At 40.7% G+C, this 17,679-nt stretch overlaps 1 protein-coding gene across 2 annotated transcripts in view; it reads left to right on the top strand.

Moving 5' to 3' along the window:
* Positions 1–17,679, top strand: part of LOC133558395 (disks large homolog 5-like) — a 141,116-nt gene that overhangs the window by 22,366 nt on the left and 101,071 nt on the right. For both annotated transcript variants that reach the window (XM_061909754.1, XM_061909753.1), the window contains 2 exons: positions 15,578–15,746; positions 15,870–16,013. In XM_061909754.1, coding sequence (XP_061765738.1) covers positions 15,578–15,746; positions 15,870–16,013 — 313 coding nt within the window. The remainder of the gene's footprint in view (positions 1–15,577; positions 15,747–15,869; positions 16,014–17,679) is intronic.

Here is a 17,679-nt window from a genome sequence, read left to right as displayed (position 1 = left end):
CAAAATGTTGGTCACTGTACTTTAATTGAAAATGTTTTGAATGTTGAAAAAAAGAGCAGAAAATGTTTCCTCTTGTTAATTCAACTTAAAGTGTTGGTTGCACTTTATTCAAATAAGATGTGAATGCATTGGCCATTAATTGTTGTTTACTTGTTTGTTTGTATACATAATTCATTCATACCTCATTTCCTTACAAGAAATAAAAGGAATACAGGAAACTTCAACTCCTGAGTCTAGTATCCAATATTTATTTCTAAGTCACACTGTTTGATTGACACTGGATCGTTTCGGATTGTACCATTCTAAAGACAAATTGTTTCATCCCTAGTTTTTATACAGTTCTATACTCGTTTGCTGTATAAACTTAACATGACGTTGCTTCATCCATACTTTCAGATGTGAAGCAGCCAGGGGTAAACTCATATTGTAAATGCTCCAATTACCCTCACAGTCTCTCACAGTCACCAGGTGTGTGGTCTACAAAGGCAAATAACCACAGTGGTCTAATTAGCAACCGCTTAAAAACATTGGTGATAACTAGGGTATTAATTGCATGTGTTAACTGTATTTACTTTTTATTTATGGTAAATGCAATTGACAGGCGGGTTGTAACAATAAACTGTATTAATGATAACTAAATGAATATTGTTGCAAAATTGTGATTGATAACTGCACTTTGATAAACTTAAGGACTGACTGGCGCCAATTCGCTAGCTTAAATGCTAACACGAAAACAATAGATGTTAATGTCTTTCTCCATTCAGAAACGACTTACCCCAATCTAAACTTATATAAATACATTACTGTCTGAGCAACTAAGAGATTCAGTTGTACACATTAAACCTACAGGCTTTAAAGTATGTAAAGTAAATTTTATTTATATAGCACTTCTCACAGAGAGAGCAAGGAAAACTGCTTCACATGGTTAAAATACAAATAGTACAATCAAAGCAAGCATACAGCATGATGCAACAACACAAGCATGACAAGATGAAAAAATAAAATTAATAATAAAAATGTTTTTACATTTAATATTTCAGGACAGCACATCTAAACAATTATGTTTTTAACTGATTTTGAAAATGTAAATAGAAGGGGCAGTGCTTAGCTCATAAGGGAGTGCATTTCACCATTTGGGGGCAATTGACTCAAAGACTCTATCACCTTTTTATTTTTAAATTTTGTTTGAGGTACAAAAAGCAGACCACAGTAACCTAAAAAGACAACAGATTTACTAAGTGATCTCTAAGAAAGACTGATCGTTCTACACCGTTTTAAAGTGTTCAAGGACTGCTGAACAGAATAGAACACCAAGTAAACCCGCCAGAAGTAATAAATGATAATAATAGATTTTATTTGTCACGCACATTTCATAAATACATCTTAGCGTGCTACAGTTTAAATCAATATTTCAAAACAATAAAAGCTTAGCAATTAAAACACTATCAGTGAAGCATGAGAAGCACAAAGCATTCAAAATAGTGCATTTATTTTAGTGTTTTGAAAAAAATAACTTGGTCAAAACAGTTCAGTGTGTGTATAAGTACTTTTTGAGCACATTCAAGAATTATATCGCCATAATAATGAGAACCGTGATCATTTTCGTCAAGATACCGGTGATATGAAATTTTCATTTTAATTCCCTAATTTGCTGTTTAGCAATGTTAGCACAATGCTTAAACTACATTAGTAACTCTATTTAGGAACTTAATTGTTTTCATGACCGAGCTCGTAACTCAAAACACCTGAATCCAATCAGTGTCGCCCAATGAAATTAATTTAAATCAATTTAATTGATGCTTGGCCCCTTCAAAAAATATAAATGTTTACATATAAGATGCCTTTTTCAAAAGGAAAAACAAACGTTTAATTAAAGCTGCAAGCAGCGTTGGTCGGGTCCGCCTTTGGCTGCTGCCCCCGAGACCCACGGCCGGATAAGCGTTAGAAGACGCCTTGGAGCCACTATTTTGAGAATCTAATGCATTGTGAAAGTAATGCAGTTGTTGTATTGAAGTGAAAATATCAAACTTCCTGTTGATTTTTGCTAAAGTATGTTAATTATTAAAATGTAGGTCTAAGTGAGACCTGCATACTGTTTTTTGTTTCATGTCTCTCTGACATTCCTACCGGAAGTTACAAGCAGTGTCGTCTGTGTTTTCTTCCTAGGAGCAGTTTGTCCGTGTTTCCTAGGGGGGCGGTAGAGCGCAATTTTGAGTTTTGAGGTTAGGTTTTTTCATCAGATCGCAATTTTTGCCAGACCTGATGTGTGTGTCAAGTTTTGTGAGTTTAGAAGTATTTTAAGGGGGTCAAATAACAGCTCAAAGAGGCAAAAAATAGATTTTTTAGGAGACTTTGCACAGGGGTTCTTTGAAGGCGCGTAAAATCAAAACCTGAGAACTTATCAAAACTCTGTTCTATACTTTTAATCAGAAGGGTTCAATCCCTCTCCTGTGCGAGTTTGAAGCCAAAACAACAAACGCACTCAGAGGAGATAATGTTTGAAGAAAGGTGACCGGTTTTTACAAAACTTTTGAAGAAAGGTGACCGGTTTTTACAAAACTTTTGTTTTGAAGGGGGGATTGCAAACTTCCTGTTGATTTTTGTTGGGGGTTGTCAATCTATGAAATGTAGGTCTAAGCGAGACCTACATAGAGGTTTTTGTTTCATGTCTCTCCGACATTCTTACCGGAAGTTACAAGCAATTTTGTCTGTGTTTTCTTCCTAGGAGCAGTTTTTTCAGTGTTTTATTCAAAAATAGCGCTAGAGCGCAATTTTGAGTTTTGGGGTTTGGTTTTTTCATTAGATCGCAATATTCGTCAGTCCTTATGTGTGCGCCAAGTTTGGTGACTTTTGAAGCATTTTAAAGGGGTCAAATTACAGCGCAAAGGGGCAAAAATTGCATTTTTTGCAAAAATGTTATTTTGAAGGGGTTTTTGCTAACTTCCGGTAGATTTTTGCTGAAAGAAGTGAGTGTATGAAAATTGGGTCTAAGTCAGACCTACATAGGAGTTTTTGTTTCATGTCGCTATGACATTCCTAACAGAAGTTACATGCAGTTTTGTCTGTAATTTTTTCCTAGGGGGCGCTAGAGCGCACTTTTCATTTTGGGCGATTGGTTGCTTAATTTGTTGGGAAGGTTTGCTATACCGACGTGTGTGTCAAATTTGGTGAGTTTTGAAGCATGTTAAGGGGGTCAAAATTACAGCGCGTAGGTGCGGAATAATAATAAAACACAGCAGTTTCAATAGGGTCCTTGGCCCATGGCAAAGGACTCCATAACAAATATTGTATGAAAAACAAAACAATGGAATGGACTACAAACAACTACAGTAGTGTTTTAAAAGTAATTCCTGTATTAATGCCTTGCAGAGCTGGCTACAATGGTATGCCCTCCGAGCTACTTCACTTTCAAACACACGATCAGCAACATTTCCATATTTTCATTGGTAAACGTCTGCCGTTCAGATATTATTTTATTGTCCTTGGCTGGCATTATGACTCCACCTGCTTCAATATGGTGAAGACTGATACGCTCCTACTGCCTCGTCAAGTCTTTAATTCAATGAAAATCATCTCCTTCTTCTTCTTAGCACTGCCCTGTACACTAACTTTCACTTTTAAGTTATGTTGACCTCTAGCTATATGCTAATGTTAGCGAGTTAGACCGGATGTTTAGGGGCGGATTTTCCGAGGTTGATTATGGCAATCACTACACCAACTGGCGATGGAGAGGCTCGTAACTCAGATTCATGACCGCAACTTGACAACCTGAGACAACCCGTATCTCAAAATACTCATCAATTCATTTCCTTATTCTCTTTTATTTCAAACAATTATTTCAGCAAAACATAGTCAATAGTACACAATCATTAAACAAAAGCAAAATCTACAATATCAAGTATTACTCCATCCATTTTCTACCGCTTATTCCCTTTTGGGGTCGCGGGGGGTGCTGGCGCCTATCTCAGCTACAATCGGGCGGAAGGCGGGGTACACCCTGGACAAGTCGCCACCTCATCACAGGGCCAACACAGATAGACAGACAACCTTCACACTCACATTCACACACTAGGGCCAATTTAGTGTTGCCAATCAACCTATCCCCAGGTGCATGTCTTTGGAAGTGGGAGGAAGCCAGAGTACCCGGAGGGAACCCACGCATTCACGGGGAGAACATGCAAACTCCACACAGAAAGATCCCGAGCCTGGATTTGAACCCAGGACTGCAGGACCTTCGTATTGTGAGGCAGACGCACTAACCCCTCTGCCACCGTGAAGCCCCACATTTTCAATATATTTGCTAAAATTACCCCAAAAAACTTTTCACATTGTCATTATGGGGTATTGTGTGTGGACTTCTGTGGACGAAAATATATATATTTTTTCCATTTTGGAATAAGGTTGTAACTTAAAATGTGGAAAATCTGAAGCGCCGTGAATAGCTTCCGGATGCATGTTTGTATGTTTGGATTAATGAGTTTAATAGTTTACCAACTTTTATGGTCCCGTGGAACATCGATTTACAAACGTAATTTGTTTTTGAACAGGGTTCGTTAATCGAAAAGTTTGTATAGTGAAGCAAATTTCTCCAAAAGAAACAATGTAAATATGAATAATGGGTTCCAGCCTTGACAAAAGTCCCTATTTTAGTTATGCCATCCATCCATCCATCTTCTTCCTCTTATCCGAGGTCGGGTCACGGGGGCAGCAGCCTAAGCAGGGAAGCCCGGACTTCCCTCTCCCCAGCCATTACTTCCAGCTCTTCCCAGGCCAGCCGGGAGACATAGTCTTCCCAACTTGTCCTGGGTCCAGGACTGCAGGAACTTCGTATTGTGAGGCAGACGCACTAACCCCTCTGCCACCGTGAAGCCCTCAAGTATTACTCACTGACAGTAAATCATTTGGTTTTTGCTCTCAAAATCATCCTTTGTTCAGGGAATTATTTCCTAAATGTGTGATATTAACAAAAACAAAACAATTTTTGTGAAATAAAAGTATATTACCACTTTAGCATTGGTCATATACTGATACTATCCTTGGTATCAACAATACAATTTATGGATTGATCTGCCCTCCGCTTTCCTGTAGGCTGGCCATCACACGCACACATCAGTTGCTGAAATTTTATCCTCTCTCTACACTTTTATTCATTTACTTATTCTTTTCATTTTAATAGACTCCTTTTAAAGGCCTACGGAAATTAGATTTTCTTATTTAAATGGGGATAGCAGGTCCATTCTATGTGTCATACTTTATCAATTTGCAATATTGCCATATTTTTTACTGAAAGGATTTAGTAGAGAACATCGACGACAAAGTTCGCAACTTTTGGTGCTGATAAAAAAACCTTGCCTGTACCGGAAGTCGCAGACGATGACGTCACAAGGGTGAGGGCTCCTCACGTCCTCACATTGTTTTTAACGGGAGCCTCCAGCAGCAAGAGCTTTTCGGACCGAGAAAACGACAATTTCCCCATTAATTTGAGCGAGGATGAAAGATTCGTGGATGATGATATTGATAGCAAAGGACTAGAAAAAATTAAATAAAATAAAGTTAAAAAAAAAAAGGCGATTGCATTGTGACGAATTCATATTTTTTTAGACACATTTACTAGGATAATTCTGGGAAATCCCTTATCTTTATATTGTGTTGCTAGTGTTTTAGTGAGATTAAATAGTACCTGATAGTCGGAGGGGTGTGTCCACGGGTGTCTTGAGGCCAGTGTCTGAGGGAAGTCGACGGCAGATACAAGGACGGCGCAAACTCCACAGATCTCCGGTAAGAGGCGACTTTTTAACACAATTTTCTCACCGAAACCTGCCGGTTGACAAGTGGTCGGGATCCATGTTCGCTTGACCGCTCTGATCCATAGTAAAGCTTCACCTCCGGGAATTTTAAACAAGGAATCACCGTGTGTTTGTGTGGCTAAAGGCTAAAGCTTCCAATCTCCATCTTTTCTACTTTGACTTCTCTATTATTAATTGAACAAATTGCAAAAGATTCAGCAACACAGATGTCCAGAATACTGTGTAATTGCGCGATGAAGAGAGACGACTTTTAGCCGCAAATAATGCTGCGCTAATATTTCCTGACAGTCCGTGACGTCTTGCGCACGCATCATCAATTTAAAATGGCAATTTAGTAAACTAAACCGGCCGTATTGGCATGTGTTGCAATGTTAATATTTCATCATTGATATATAAACTATCAGACTGCGTGGTCGCTAGTAGTGGCTTTCAGTAGGCCTTTAAACATTCTGCTGGAACACAGTTTAATCTACACTTCTTCAAGTGTACTAGGTTAAAGTACCAATGATTGTCGCACACACACTAGGTGTGGTGAAATTGACCCATTGACCCAACCCCTTGTTCACCCCCTTGGAAGTGAGGTTAGGGGAGCAGTGAGCAGCAGCAGTGGCCGCGCTCGGAAATCATTTTGGTGATTCAACCCCCAATTCCAACCCTTGATACTGGGTCCCATTTTTATAGTCTTTGGTATGACTCAGCCAGGGTGTGAACTCACGACCTACCAATCTCAGGGCGGACACTTTAATCACAAGGCCACTGAGAAGGTTATTTCTTGGTGTTGTTTCAAGATAGACTTGCTCTCACTAGGTGTGTAACATATTTTATCTTTGACTTCCATTGACATAATAATGATATTTAAGATACTAAAAATGTGTTTTATTTCCCAATACTAACTATAATGATAAATAATAAATGGGTTGTACTCGTATAGCGCTTTTCTACCTTCAAGGTACTCAAAGCGCTTTGACACTACTTCCACATTTACCCATTCACTAGGAGTGTAAAGGTACACAAAAATTTTGGTTCGGTACGTACCTCGGTTTAGAGGTAGGTCACGGTTCGGTTCATTTTCGGTACAGTAAGAAAACAACAAAATATAAATTTTTTGGTTATTTATTTACCAAATTTGTAAACAATCAATCAATCAATGTTTATTTATATAGCCCCAAATCACAAATGTCTCAAAGGACTGCACAAATCATTACGACTACAACATCCTCGGAAGAACCCACAAAAGGGCAAGGAAAACTCACACCCAGTGGGCAGGGAGAATTCACATCCAGTGGGACGCCAGTGACAATGCTGACTATGAGAAACCTTGGAGAGGACCTCAGATGTGGGCAACCCCCCCCCCTCTAGGGGACCGAAAGCAATGGATGTCGAGCGGGTCTAACATGATACTGTGAAAGTTCAATCCATAGTGGCTCCAAGACAGCAGTGAGAGTCCCGTCCACAGGAAACCATCTCAAGCGGATCAGCAGCGTAGAGATGTCCCCAACCGATACAGGCGAGCGGTCCATCCTGGGTCCCGACGAGCGGTCCATCCTGGGTCTCGACTCTGGACAGTCAGTACTTCATCCATGGTCATCGGACTGGACCCCCTCCACAAGGGAGGGGGGGACATAGGAGAAAGAAAAGAAGCGGCAGATCAACTGGTCTAAAAAGGAGGTCTATTTAAAGGCTAGAGTATACAGATGAGTTTTAAGATGAGACTTAAATGCTTCTACTGAGGTAGCATCTCGAACTGTTACCGGGAGGGCATTCCAGAGTACTGGAGCCCGAACGGAAAACGCTCTATAGCCCGCAGACTTTTTTTGAGCTCTAGGAATCACTAATAAGCCGGAGTCTTTTGAACGCAGATTTCTTGCCGGGACATACGGTACAATACAATCGGCAAGATAGGCTGGAGCTAGACCGTGTAGTATTTTATACGTAAGTAGTAAAACCTTAAAGTCACATCTTAAGTGCACAGGAAGCCAGTGCAGGTGAGCCAGTATAGGTATATATGTATGTATATATGTATATAAAGGTATATACAGTACAGGCGTAATGTGATCAAACTTTCTTGTTCTTGTCAAAAGTCTAGCAGCCGCATTTTGTACCAACTGTAATCTTATAATGCTAGACATGGGGAGACCCGAAAATAATACGTTACAGTAATCGAGACGAGACGTAACAAACGCATGGATAATGATCTCGGCGTCTTTAGTGGACAAAATGGAGCGAATTTTAGCAATGGCTTTATCCTTTTAACATTGGGAACACTATAGTAATTCTGCCCACGTTAATCCACATTAAACTGCCTCAAGTTGTTGCTTTGATTAAATAAAATGACAAAACCTTTCTTCTACATATAAAAAGTGCAACATTAAACAGTTTCAAGTCAACGCATCATGCTTGATTTATTACAGCATTTGGGAAGCCTGTAGTTGACTTTTATTACACACACACGCACGCACACACACAGCAAAATGAGCTAACGTAACGCTTAAAGCTAATTAGCCTTCACCTCAACTATGAGCGAGCTGAGCTGCAGTTTAAGTTTCTAGAAGGTCAACGGGCTCATAGTGATGTTTGTAATAGTTGTGACTGGGAAGTGTTTTTTTATCATTTGGGGAGTGTACGATGTCAGCTGCTCACCTGCTAAACACATATCTGCTCATCTCGACGCCGGAGCACTGACTCCATGCGCTCTGAATACACACTGCTGATAGGCTGTTACATCGCTCTGAATACGCCCTGCTGATAGGCTGTTACATCGCTCTGAATACGCCCTGCTGATTGGCTTTGTATGTAACCAATCAGATGGTTGTGTGGGCGGGACAATGCTGGGTGCTCACTGCTCAGACAGAGGCAGCTGCAGAGCAGCTTGTTAAGACTTTAGATTACAAACTCGTTCGATGCACCCTCGTACCGAACCGAAACCCCCGTACCGAAACGGTTCAATACAAATACACGTACCGTTACACCCCTACCATTCACACACTGATGGAGGGAGCTGGCATGCAAGGCGCTAACCAGCACCCATCAGGAGCAAGGGTGAAGTGTCTTGCTCAGGACACAACAGACGTGACGAGGTTGCTACTAGGTGGGGATTGAACTAGGGACCCTCAGGTTGAGCACGACCACTCTCCCACTGCGCCACGCCGTCCCTTATCTATGAGCAATAAAACACTGAATATTAACATAATATGAACATCGCTTCGCTTTTACTTAGTGGTTAGCGTGTCCGCCCGGAGATCGGTACGTTGTGAGTTCAAACCCCGGCCGAGTCATACCAAAGACTATAAAAATGGGACGCATTACCTCCCTGCTTGACACTCAGCATCAAGGGTTGGAATTGGGGGTTACATCACCAAGAAAGATTCCCGGGCGCGGCCACCGTTGATGCTCACTTCCCAGGGGGTGACCAAGGGTGATGGATCAAATGCAGAGGACAAATTTCACCACACCTAGAGTGTGTGTGACAATCATTGGTACTTTAACACCTACAACATTATATATTATAACTTTTATGCAGAAATTTGTTGTAAAAATCTGCTTCCGCATTTGTTCCTGACACGTGTTCCGGGCTGGCTGCTCTCAAAACAAACTCCGCCCACTCAGCTTTGTTCCTCCTCTGAGCTGCTGTGACGCAGATTACCGTAATAACTAGTATATCACTCAAAAGCACAGATTTCGACCATTGAAATACTTTCTATAGTTCAAGACTTACGGTCATTTAAAAACAGCATCTCACATCATAATGGCAGCGACAATTTTGATGTTAAAGGTCTAAAAAAAATTATGTCGAACGTCCGGCGGGCCTGATTTGAAAATTTTAATGGGCCGCATGTGGCCCGCAGTGCTTTTTTTTTCCCCCCAGGTCTGCTCTATTACAAGAAGCTGACATGCTCGTTTCCACCAAGCTGGACACTTGGTGGGGGTGCCAAAAAGTGGAAAAGTGTTTACGTCCACTTTTGTTGACTTAAACACCAACACGTTGATTACCAAACTGCACTCCAGAAAGAGGACAGTATATATGAACCACTGGCCGTCCCCTGTTCAGACAGAGCACATGCTGGTGATTACACAGGCGTGAGAGGGATTTAGTTACGCTACACACACACACACACACACACACACACACACACACACACACACACACACACACAAACTAGTAGAGACCTGCTTTTTAGTCCCCCCCCCCCCACACATTTTGACTGTGCTGACTGAAATAGAAAGTGTGCTTTTGACTGTGGTGGCAGGAAGTTATGCTTACCGGCACAAAGGCGTACGGGAGGAGGATTAATCACAAAAATTAGTTAGGTCACAGTCAAGAGATCGAAGGTTCGAATCTGAGTGGAGTTTGCATGTTCTCCCTGTGCTTGCATGGTTGGCCTTTCTACATACCAAAAACATGCACATTAGCCTAAATCATCCATCCATCCATTTTCTACCGCTTATTCCCTTTTGGGGTCGCGGGGGGCGCTCAGCTACAATCGGGCGGAAGGCAGGGTACACCCTGGACAAGTCGCCATCTCATCGCAGGGCCAACACAGATAGACAGACAACATTCACACTCACATTCACACACTAATTGTGATCCCCAAAGCCCAAAAAAAGTCTGCGGGCTGTAGAGCTTTTTCATTTCGGGCTCCAGTACTCTGGAATGCCCTCCCGGTAACAGTTCGAGATGCCACCTCAGTAGAAGCATTTAAGTCTCACCTTAAAACTCATTTGTATACTCTAGCCTTTAAATAGACTCCCTTTTTAGACCAGTTGATCTGCCGTTTCGTTTCTTTTTCTTCTATGTCCCACTCTCCTTTGTGGAGGGAGTCCGGTCCGATCCGGTGGCCATGTACTGCTCGCCTGTGTATCGGCTGGGGACATCTCTGCGCTGCTGATCAGCCTCCGCTTGGGATGGTTTCCTGCTGGCTCCGCTGTGAACGGGACTCTCGCTGCTGTGTTGGATCCGCTTTGGACTTGACTCTCGCGACTGTGTTGGATCCATTATGGATTGATCTTTCACAGTATCATGTTCTCATAGTCATCATTGTCACCGACGTCCCACTGGGTGTGAGTTTTCCTTGCCCTTATGTGGGCCTACCGAGGATGTCGTAGTGGTTTGTGCAGCCCTTTGAGACACTAGTGATTTAGGGCTATATAAGTAAACATTGATTGATTGATTGACACTAGGGCCAATTTAGTGTTGCCAATCAACCTATCCCCAGGTGCATGTCTTTGGAGGTGGGAGGAAGCCGGAGTACCCGGAGGGAACCCACGCATTCACGGGGAGAACATGCAAACTCCACACAGAAAGATCCCGAGCCTGGATTTGAACCCAGGACTGCAGGAACTTCGTATTGTGAGGCAGACGCACTAACCCCTCTGCCACCAGCCTAAATCAGTGCTTTTCAATGATTTTCAGTCAGGAAGAAGAAAATATTTTTGGCACCCCTTGCCCCCACTATCTGTTGCAACTTTAAAAAGATGATTTGTCGATAAAACATTTAGTAAGTACATCTTTACATGCCAATGTGTCCTTCCTTATTACCTTCAATAACACAAAACAAGACGAAAGGAAAGGAATAATTATAAACTTACAACAACGAATAACTTTACCAACATTGCTTTTTAGTCTGTAACGGAAAATATTTAAAGTCAATCAATTTGCATGAAATAAATTAAAATGTACTCCTTATTAAACAATACAATGTTTTGACTGACTTGAGTCATTTGATACTAAAAAATGTTATCAAATAAACTTAATATCAATGAATTCATGTGGATCAACAACCTTAATAACTCAGGAGCACGGTATAGCTCGGTTGGTAGGGGCCGTCTAGCTCGGCCGGTTGAGTGGCCGTGCCAGCAACTTGAGGGTTCCAGGTTCAATCCCCGCTTCCGCCATCCTAATCACTGCAGTTGTGGCCTTGGGCAAGACACTTTACTCACCTCCTCCTAGTGCCACCCACACCGGTTTAAATGTAACTTAGATATTGGGTTTCATCATGTAAAACCGCTTTGAGTCACTAGAGAAAAGCGCTAAATAAATATAATTCACTTCGCTTCACTTCAATACAGTATATAAAATACTTTAACTTACAAAACAAAAATAAAAAAAAAACAATCTGTGCTTATTTTTTTTCCAAGTAAATCAAAATGAAGTTAGGATTATTAGTTAGAGTGCACAGTTTTTTTCTTACAGGGTTTTAAGCAGGATACTGATAAAGCACTTTCATCAGGGATCACACACTTCCATGGGTGGTCTTCCCACATACCAAAAACATGCACATTAGCGTAAATCAGTGCTTCTTAATTATTTTTTGTTAGGCCTCCCACCCCATTTTGCCACGGCTATACTGTATACAGTATCATTTGTCTAGAAAGATTGTTATACAGTATGTACACCTCCGCCTACCAATTTATTCTTATTAACATCAAAGAAAGCAAAAACAAAAGGAAAGTAATATAGATCAGCTTGCAACTATTAACTTTATCACATTGTTTATATAGTCTGTAACAAAAAATATTTAAAGTGCATTAATTTGCCTGAAATAAAAAAAACAATAACATTTATTGACTGACTTGAAGCATTTGATGCAGTGAAATAAAATTAAATAATTCATGCTGAATATCATGTTTGTAACTCAGGAGTACAATACAGGGGCGATATAGCTCGTTGGTAGAGTGGCCATGCCAGCAATTTGAGGGTTGCAGGTTCAATCCCCCGCTTCCGCCATTCTAGTCACTGCCGTTGTGTCCTTGGGCAAGACACTTTACCCACCTGCTCCCAGTGCCACCCACACTGGTTTAAATGTAACCTAGATATTGGGTTTCACTATGTAAAGCACTTTGAGTCACTAGAGAAAAGCGCTATATAAATATAATTCACTTCACGTCACTACTTTAACCTCCAAAACAAACACAAATAAAACAATCTGTTGTGCTTATTTATATTTATATTAATCAAAATGAGTAAGTCGGGATTCAAGGCTACAATGAGCATGTTTTTCAGTGCACAGCTTTTCTAAGAGGGGTTTGAAGCATAATACTGATAAAGTATTCCCCCGGCATCGCAACGCCCAATTATCAGAGAAGAACTGGTCTAAATGGAGAGTGTAAATTGTCCTTAGTTGTAAAAGTGAGTGTGCTTGGTTGTTTGTATGTGCCCTGTGATTGACAGGTGAGCAGTCTAGGAAGTATTCCCTCTTTCGCCCTAAACGTCCCCTGGCTTCTGCTCACCCCTGACCCTAAAGTAGTGGTTCTCAACCGGTGGGTCATGGCTCTTTGCTTGATTGAGATGTGAAGTTTGCCAACGAGTCACATCTTTTCCGCGGCTCTTTTTAAGTGAAACGATGAGAACCGATTTGCAGTTTCTCGAGCATCTCAGCAAATGAGAATATCCTGCAAAAATTCACGAGTTTTAAGAGTTCAACAAAAGGCACACAAAGTTTTTCCAATACTTTTTGATCAAAATATCAACCAGTAGTTTGAAATATTGAACTTAGTGACATTTTTTTTTTTTTTTAACTTTAGGATTTTTCTTAGCTGATGATTAATACATTAGGAAATATATTCTGTGTGTCGTGATGACCAATTTAGGGTGTCTCTTGTCATTAAGCCAGTCCTTCTCAAACAGTGGGGTGGTGGTGGGGGGGTTGTGACCTCGGGGAACATACTTTATTTTGCCGTACTAAAACGTGACAAAGCATAAGTAGTGCTTGGCTTCACTTTTACTACAGTGGGAAACAAGGGAAGATTGGTGTGTTAATGTTAATGAAAATACAATGTTGTGCAGAGGTTTACTTACAGTAATTTTATAAACAAATGATACTTTATATATAGTCGCGGTAAAGCAGGCCTGCTAACACGTTTTATCCGTCCCACGAAATGAGTTTGCTAAGTATAAAAATGAGCCGAAATTTTTTAACCTTCGTCCTGTGTTAGGGTCGGCACCGACCCGTTTTAGTTTTTAAATGCATAAAAGAACCACATAAATTTATTTTTATGCATCAAGGCTTTTTGACTTTGTCAGGAACCTCTATTTCAACAAAATAAAACTTGTTTTTTTTGTTTCACTAAATTATAAAATGCTCTGGTGGAAATTATGACCTTGGTGTTGTTAGGGTCGGTTTCGACCCAGTTATAAAAATAAGACTATAAAGCACTAAGTAGAGCCAAAACTGAACACACTGACGGCCAGCTCCTCTCCCAATCATGTGAGCTTTAGTGGATTCTCATTTTACCTTGTTATCCAGTACAAAAACAAACACAATTTATCTGGTGCTTTTATGCATTTAAAAACTAAAATGTCCAGACATTTGAGGTCAATTCAGTATAGAGTTGTTACTATGTTAAAATTATTAAAATGAAAAAATAAATAAAACAAATTTATTTAAGAGATGTGTTCTAATACCCCTCAGTAATGGTCAGGTAACACAACAACCTTTTTTTTTATATATATACCAAGAGATGAGAAACAAATTGGATGATAGATAATTGTTTTTAGTGTATTTTACAGCTGATATAAGACATGGGTCAAAACCGACCCGTTAACATAAGAGATGGTAACAGAAAGCTAACACAAGAGGAAGGTTAATGGAAGAAAGTGCTTCTCTAAATGTGTCCACTAGATGTCGGAATAGCAATTCTTTGTATCTTTGTAGATCATGCTACATATGTAAAAAAATAAAGTAAAATAACATATGATGTTGGTACACCAGTCGAGAAAAATGGGCAAACTACATAAATAACATCCTGTAATTGTATTTTGATATTATTTTTTTATTTGATGGATTGAAAATGTGCACCAATGAGTTGACTGAAAGTATACGTAATGACAAATAAAGATATAATACTACCGTAATTTTCAAAGTATAAGTCGCTCCGGAGTGTACATCGCACCTGCCAAAAATGCATAATAGAGAAGGAAAAAAACATAAATAAGTCGCACTGGAGTATAAGTTGCATTTTTTGGGGAAATTTATTTGATAAAACCCAACACCAAGAATAGACATTTGAAAGGCAATTTAAAATAAATAAAGAATAGTGAACAACAGGCTGAATGAGTGTACGTTATATGAGGCATAAATAACCAACTGAGAAGGTGCCTGCTATGTTTATGTAACATATTATGGTAAGAGTCATTCAAATAACTATAACATATAGAACATGCTATATGTTTACCAAACAATCTGTCACTCCTAATTGCTAAATCCCATGAAATCTTATACGTCTAGTCTCTTACGTGAATGAGCTAAATAATATTATTTGATATTTTACAGTAACGTGTTAATAATTTCCCACATAAGTTGCTCCTGAGTATAAGTCGCACCCCAGGCCAAACTATGAAAAAAAAAACCTGTGACTTATAGTCCTAAAAATACGGTATTAACCGCAACATGTAAGTGTTAAAAGAAAATTTAAAAAAATTATGATTAGTACATTTCCAGAATGTTTTTTTTTTCTATTTTTAAACAAAGAAAACAATCTGGTGTTGTGTTTATTTTTAAGTTATCGTGCCGTGATTTTACCAGTCCGGACCACTTCGGGGAAGATTCTTCTACTTGTGGCCCCACATCTAAAATGAGTTTGACACCCCTGAGAGTAGAGAGTGTGAAGAGATTACATATTTTCTTTTTTCCTAGGGGGGGCATAACAGAGAATGCAATGCATTAAGGGGTCATGGTGGACCCTGAAGCCACACCAGTTGAGAACCACTGCCCTAATTAGAAAAGGCTGTCCGAAAGATATGGAGGTGACTATTGTGCTGTTTACACTGACAGGTACGCCCACTCCGGCCTCCTCGCCGCCGCTAGCCCACACCGACACCCACCGGGCGCTCGGGAACATGGACACCGTCCTGTTGCAGCTTCGCCACGTGACCCGGGAGAGGGACGAGCTGCGCAAGCGTCTGGCGCTTTCCTCACCTGGAAGCACCTTTGACGACTGCAGGTACGATTGCCATCTTATCCACTTCTGTCTTTGTTTGTGCGCCGTGGTCTGACGTAACACTTTTATTGCCTGCAATGTTGACGTCTTGATGCATCGCTGTGTGTCTGTGTGTGTGTGATATAGGCCCAACTCGAAAGCCGCTCATGACTATGAACGCCTAAAGCTGCAGTGTATGAAGGCCATGGCCGACCTGCAGTCCCTGCAGAACCAGCACAGCACCACCCTCAAGAGGTGCGAGGAGGCGGTGAAGAAGGCCGACTTCTACCAGTGAGTGCACAGCCACTCGTGGGATGTACAGTATGTGTGTAAGGGGCGGGGGTGTTTACATTTTCTAAAAGGCGGCACTTTAGCGCTGCTCAGCCCGCGGGGGCTTTTTAAGCTACGAGTTCAGCTCCCGCGCTGATATATTCACAGATTGCACGGAACAGATTTTATTTTGGTGATGGGAGTAGGGATGAACTTGTCGTAGAGGACTGCAAGCTGGCGCGTTAAGCCTCCCTGTAAGAAAAAAAAATCCTCATCAACCTAGTTTAATTTTTTAGGATAGTTAAAGAAGAAGAAAAAAAAAGGGTGCCACAAAATTACAGGATGAAATGAACATGTATTTATCATCTGAATTTTCTTTATTGTATAGCGTTCTACCAAGTTCCTACATGGTACCAATTTAGTTTAACTGCCTCACAATATAGCCACATGTTTACTCTCTAACAAATACTGTATTTTCATAGCAGAACCTCCAGGTTCTGTAACAGCTTCTTCCGTCAGGCCGTATGACTCTTGAACGCATCATAATAATCCCCTCAATTCCACCCCAAAACGGATTTACTCGCTGGACTAAAAAGACAATATATCATACATCCATAAATGTAGATGCATATGCAAAAGTGCAATATATTTATCCGTACATTACATCTATTTATATCTGTGCCTTCTTTTGTACATGCAAACACTCTGCACCTTATTGCTCTTTTATCCTGCACTACAACGAGCTAATGCGACATTTTGTTCTTATCTGTATTGTAAAGTTCAGATTTGAATGACAATAAAGGAAGTCTAAGTCTAATACGCCGCACCAAGTAAATATTAGAATGTATTTTTCCATGTATTAGCTGCACCGAACTATAAGCAGCAGATACATATGTTTTCACACAAAAAGGATTTGTAAACGTTTATTTACATACATAAATTGTTTCCTAACGATGCCTGTAACACGGCGGTAAAACGGCTGATAAAACAAAACAGAAGTCATCGTCATGGACCCAAAGCTGCAGAAGCTTGCTCGCCAATAAGCTAAACAGAATAATTTATGAAACTGGAACAATACAAACAGAATGCCATTGTAAGTTAATGATACCAACACAGACACTCGTAAACGTGTTAGCATTTTAGCTAATGCTAGCTTGATTACATAATGATCAATCAATCAATCAATGTTTATTTATATAGCCCCAAATCACAAATGTCTCAAAGGACTGCACAAATCATTACGACTACAACATCCTCGGAAGAACCCACAAAAGGACAAGGAAAACTCACACCCAGTGGGCAGGGAGAATTCACATTCAGTGGGACGCCAGTGACAATGCTGACTATGAGAAACCTTGGAGAGGACCTCAGATCTGGGCAACCCCCCCCCTCTAGGGGACCGAAAGCAATGGATGTCGAGCGGGTCTAACATGATACTGTGAAAGTTCAATCCATAGTGGCTCCAAGACAGCAGTGAGAGTCCCGTCCACAGGAAACCATCTCAAGCGGATCAGCAGCGTAGAGATGTCCCCAACCTATACAGGCGAGCGGTCCATCCTGGGTCCCGACGAGCGGTCCATCCTGGGTCTCGACTCTGGACAGTCAGTACTTCATCCATGGTCATCGGACCAGACCCCCTCCACAAGGGAGGGGGGGACATAGGAGAAAGAAAAGAAGCGGCAGATCA

Source organism: Nerophis ophidion, linkage group LG08, assembly GCF_033978795.1.
Source record: "Nerophis ophidion isolate RoL-2023_Sa linkage group LG08, RoL_Noph_v1.0, whole genome shotgun sequence".
In the NCBI taxonomy this organism is placed as follows: Eukaryota; Metazoa; Chordata; class Actinopteri; order Syngnathiformes; family Syngnathidae; genus Nerophis; species Nerophis ophidion.
This window is presented reverse-complemented; position numbering and strand designations above follow the sequence as displayed.